The 5087-nt window shown below is 41.3% G+C and overlaps 1 protein-coding gene across 1 annotated transcript; it reads right to left on the reverse strand.

The window, feature by feature from the left end:
• Positions 1 to 6: 6 nt before the first annotated feature.
• On the reverse strand, positions 7 to 4309 carry LOC104967435 (SH2 domain-containing protein 3C-like). Its single transcript, XM_010796880.1, has 3 exons — positions 3976 to 4309; positions 2401 to 2768; positions 7 to 1761 (listed from the first exon to the last, which is right to left on the reverse strand). Exons 1-3 carry the CDS (start codon positions 4183 to 4185, stop codon positions 1614 to 1616), a joined length of 726 nt encoding a protein of 241 aa, XP_010795182.1. The 5' UTR covers positions 4186 to 4309; the 3' UTR covers positions 7 to 1613.
• Positions 4310 to 5087: the final 778 nt, after the last annotated feature.

Consider the following 5087-nt stretch of genomic DNA (forward strand, 5'->3'; position numbering starts at 1 on the left):
CCATGAAACCACTGGACAAAGCCATGTTCTGGATCGAGTTTGTGATGAGGAACAAGGGAGCAGCACATCTTAGGACAGAGTCTTACAAGATGTCCAAGATCCAGTACCATTCAATCGATGTGGTAGTGTTTTTACTGGCAGTTATGTTGCTAGTATTAACAGTTTTTCTTGTTGCAGTTAAAGTTATGTGGAAATGTTTGTTTTCTAGAAGCAAGGTCAAAAGTGAATAATGAATATACTGCTACATACACAGTCATACATTTTTAAAAACATTAATACTTGGTAACTAGTCTGAACTGTATCAAGATGTATTATGAGCATGTCTTACATTGTTATCCTAACTTTAGCTTTAGCGTGTGTATCCAGGTTTTAGAAAATGTTGTTGGTATAATCTTTTTTAAATTAATTTCACAAATAGCTGTATATTACGATTGTCTGTCAATAAGACTGGGGGAAGGACTACTTGCTTTTTGTTTTATCATGACTTTTAGCTTTGATATGACGTTGTTCTGTGATTGTTCCACGGATCTATGTGTATATCAGTTTCTGTTTATTGCTCACACTGATCTAGTATTTCACATTATCCTGTTGTCTTTTTTAATGATCATTTGTGGCATGTTGCCTATATTTGAGAGCTAGAGTCGTGTAGGGAAACATGAAGACTGAGGGGTAGGACAACAAAGGTGCAGTAAAGGTCCCCAGCCAAACCTGGGACCTTTTGCTTATTTGGTTAGAGCCATTGAAGCTTAAATGTACAATGTGTAAGATAAGGCCAGCATTTTGGTTTAAAAACATTTCCCATACTATCATGTATGTAATATGTTAGAAAGCTGACGCTATGTTGAAAACTGTAATCAAACAAATCTACTAATATTAGCATGCTTAGCAGAGCTTGGTGCAATCTGTCATGTAATACCACTTTTTATTTTAGAGGCCTTAGTGTCTCACTGTGACGTCCAGTATGCCCTCAGTTCTGAGGACTAAGAAGTAGCGTTGATCCAAGGGTTTATCAATACTGTAAAACATCCATTGTACACTTTTATATTGGATTTAATTAAAGTGGCAGAAAATACACTTTATTGATCGGTTAGCTGTAGGGGGATGATGAACCGATATTAAGGCCACGCCCCACAACTGCTCGAGCAAATCAAGAGTTGAGCACAGCCACTTGGCTTCTATGTTAGCACCACAGTTTGGCTAGAATTACTACAACTAAAACCTAACCATAATACCTTTTATAAATACATGAATGATGAGACTTGCTCAATGACACACATTTGTAATTCATGTTTCAGTCGGAGTCACCTGCATATCTGCAGTCACTGTTATTATTACACACAGTTTAAGTTGAATGCAGCTGTGTGAAGCACTTTGGAGTGGGAAACGCTGGAGGCCTGCCTGCCCCTACTCCCCGCCAGATCAGGACACTTTCTGTGGCTACCATAACACAGGCTAACGCCACAAGTAAACATTACAAGATTGCATGGTGTTATTTGATCTGTTCGTTGAGTTTCATTAGTTTATCTGGGCAAAAGTCAAATTGACAAAGGGCACTTCTATGATTTGATGTTGGCCCTGGGGAATTTTCAGTCATATGGTCATTTATGATTTAACTATTTTATGGGTTGTGTCTCTGGCATGGCAACAAAGATGAAAAAAGAGTTTATTATGGTATGTGACTCACTGTTGTAGACAGTGGAGAATTCTGCAGCAGTCAGCAGAGGACGGTCGTCCTGCTCCCTGTGGTGGAGAGAGGAAGGACTGCATGGAGACACAAAAGAGAGAGAGAGAGAGACACAGATGGTAGATGGTTATCACCATACAGGAACATGTTCATTTAGATTTTTTTTAAACTATTTCTGACTAATAAAATATTATTCAAATGGAGTTATGTTTGTGTATTATTATGCTTTAATTACACTTTGTCGCAACATGTTGAAACTTTTCTACACTAACCAAGACACAAACATTAAAGGGTATTTTTGGGGTTTCACTTTCCTGTGGTGTGTTGTATAGCTTTTTGAAAACGCATTGATTGGATTTACTTCCGTAACATACAGTAATGACATCACTATGTAACGCTCCAACATATTGTACGTAATAGGCTAAGGGGTGGGATTTCTCTTAGCAGTTGACCAATCACAACAGAGCTAGCTTAACAATCAGAGCAGACTGGGCTCTGGTTTCAGACAGAGGGTGAAAAGAGGTGCTGCAGCACAGGCAGTATGAGAAAAATAAAGAGCTGTTCGAACATTAAAGCATGGAGACATGTCACAGTAGAGGAACAAAATACTAAACCTGTATTGAGCATAATAGGGCCCATTTAATTATTTCCTGAATTGCTTATTTTGGATATGAGGCCATGTGAAAAAAAAGTGATGTATGTCAGTGAAATGTTACCTTTTCGGACAGACCCTCCCCTCTCGGTGGCTTGAGGGGGGGCTGACAGCAGTGCAGAAGGCGGTCTGCAAGTAGCTGAGAGGCAGAGTCCTGTTCAGTGGCTGCTGAATCTGAGCCTCGCTCCACCCGGTCAGAGCCGCCTTGCTGCCCACGTAGAAGTGAACAAGAGCTGGCAAAGAGTCAAACGCTTCATCCTCCAGGCTGTACTGCACCCGGGTGTACGCCTCACTGGACTGAACCAGCGTCTTCCTGATGACAAAGTGAAGGGTCTTCTGCTCCCAGTGGCACGTGAGCAAGAAGTCGCCCAGACAGGACTGAGAGTCTCTGAGGAGGAAGTCGCCGTGGTTCACCACCAGACTCTCAGACACCTGAGCAGAAATATTAATTCAATCAGCATCTTTTTTTCTTCTTTAAAAAAAAAAAAATACAAATACATTTTTTTCACAGATAATTCAAACAACATAATGGTTCTGTTCATGACTTTTGGCAACATTATAGCAACTTGTTTTTTATGTCGAATATACTGTATATAAAAATGCTGCCGCTACTACTTTTTTTATGTTTTTGTAGGTCAACAAGAAGATAAATCATTCATGTTTACAACTCACTGATACAAATACCACAAATGAAAATCCACTTGTAATTCAGTTTAAATGAATGACAATACTGTATTATAGCAGGGATAAATGAAGTGTAACACTAACTCCATAGATAAATGTTGACTCCCGCATAGATGCCTTTTGGAATTCATATAAAACAAAAAAGACTTGGGGGGGATATTGAAAGATTGCTTTCAAGAACCTGTGATTGTAAAAATGTTCACCAACCTGCCTATTTCAAAATACCGAGAAAATAAGATATCCTTATCCCAATCCTTTTCTCGTCATTAGTTTATAATAAGTTGATTTGGCAGCGTTTTCCGAAAGCACTGCATACACAGAGCGCTGCAAATAGAAAACACTGCAAAGATAAACAGTTGGCCAATTTTATAATCTCTAAACATCAACAAGCGTTCCTCTCCCAGTTGTGTGCATCACTTTTAAGTGTCCCCGTTTCTCCGTTGTGAATTTAACTGATACAGCTTTTTTTATTTGCGTTTTGTTTATGCAGCACTTTTAATAAATGCTTTGCATTGTTTTATCAAGTTGGTGAATAAGTGTTTTCATTTGCATCTGTTTTGGATAATTTGTGTTTCTTTAATGTATCGTTTTTTAAACTCGGCGCGTTCCTCCTAATGGAAATGTTTTGGGCCGTTGTAGCACTTGTGTTCGGCCACCGCTACCTTGATTTAAAAAATGCATAACATCAATAGAATATTACTTTATCACTAAAGAACAGTATTAAGGAAACACTATTTCATAACACAACTTACGAAGCTCTGTAGATGGAGTGAAACCACAAAATCAAATCTCCCAGCATCCAAACCTCTTAGGAAACACCATCTTAAGCTCATCTGTCATACGTCTGTCTGTGTGTGTGTGTATGTGTGTATGTGTGTGTGTGTGTGTGTGTGTGTGTGTGTGTGTGTGTGTGTGTGTGTGTGTGTGTGTGTGTGTGTGTGTGTGTGAGGCCTACCTCCCAGGGGATTGGTCCATGGTACCAGGCATGGCTCTTCAGGTTGCTGCCGCTCAGTTTCAGCTCCTCCTCGAGCTGCTTCCTCAGCTTCTCCGACGGAGGCTCCAACCAGAACTGGTCTTTGGAGAACTTGAAGGGCATCACAGGGGCACAATCAGACACAAAAACCCAACAAATCAAAGAGCAAACACTAGAGCCTTCATGTAGCATCTTCCCGATTTGGGTTCACAAATCCCAACAGAGGCGATCTCTACTGTTGCATTTCTGCGGCTTCTTGAAATGTTCATCCTTTGCGAGAACAAGAATTGTGGGTAAATCTAGTCAAACCACACTCTTTATCAGCTCTGTTGTTGTGTGAGAGGGTGTGTGTGTTAACAGGGAGGGGGGTTAGGTAGGAGGAAGGACAGCTCTGGCATTCCCACACTGGCATCAACACTGGCGACACCAGGGGCCCAGGACCCAGACCCGTGCTGGAGTCTTGGCCCGGTCGCTGTGGCAACGTCATTGTGCGATGGGGCTCATCACTCAGTGGCGCTTTGTCAGACGCGTCTTTATACAAATAGGAACAAAAAATGAAGATACTGTATATCAAGAGGTTACGCCAGCAGCAGGCCGGGAATGCTTTTGTTTAGGGAGATACGCACGCACGCACACACACACACACACACACACACACACACACACACACACACACACACACACACACACACACACACACCACTTACTGTCAATACACCGTTTTATAGGTGGCATGTTTTTCTTCTCTTCGACGCCTCCCACCCCTCCCTTGTTTTTGCCAGAATGGTTTGTCCCACTAGAGTGTGAATCAAGGGCTGGGCACCGGGCCAGGTCCACTTCAAAACAACATAGAAGAATGTGTGCATATACGGTTTGTGTGTGTTTGTCTGTGAGTGTGTTTTGGAGGGGGGGAAAGACCTGGAAGCCACTAATGAATTGCTTTAATTTCATTAGCTATATCATTCTTTGCCAGCTTGTCCCTTTTAGACAAGTGTGTTTCTCAAGTATCCAATTATAAGTCATTGAGCTGGAAATTCTCTCTCTGTGTGTTTCTTTCCACCTCTTTCCAGGCAGAGCTGCCGGGCGAATCGAGG

Source organism: Notothenia coriiceps, unplaced genomic scaffold (assembly GCF_000735185.1).
Source record: "Notothenia coriiceps isolate Sejong01 unplaced genomic scaffold, NC01 NC01_scaffold00037288, whole genome shotgun sequence".
Taxonomy (NCBI): Eukaryota; Metazoa; Chordata; class Actinopteri; order Perciformes; family Nototheniidae; genus Notothenia; species Notothenia coriiceps.

What these genes read in the sequence shown, in the direction of transcription:
- LOC104967435 (XM_010796880.1), bottom strand. Translation starts at nt 4,185, where the DNA reads ATGCTACATGAAGGCTCTAGTGTTTGCTCTTTGATTTGTTGGGTTTTT. An exon ending in ATGGACCAATCCCCTGGGAG is followed by an intron (nt 2,769 to 3,975) that starts GTAGGCCTCACA and finishes ATTTCTGCTCAG; the next exon opens with GTGTCTGAGAGTCTGGTGGT. An exon ending in GGGAGGGTCTGTCCGAAAAG is followed by an intron (nt 1,762 to 2,400) that starts GTAACATTTCAC and finishes GTCTCCATGCAG; the next exon opens with TCCTTCCTCTCTCCACCACA.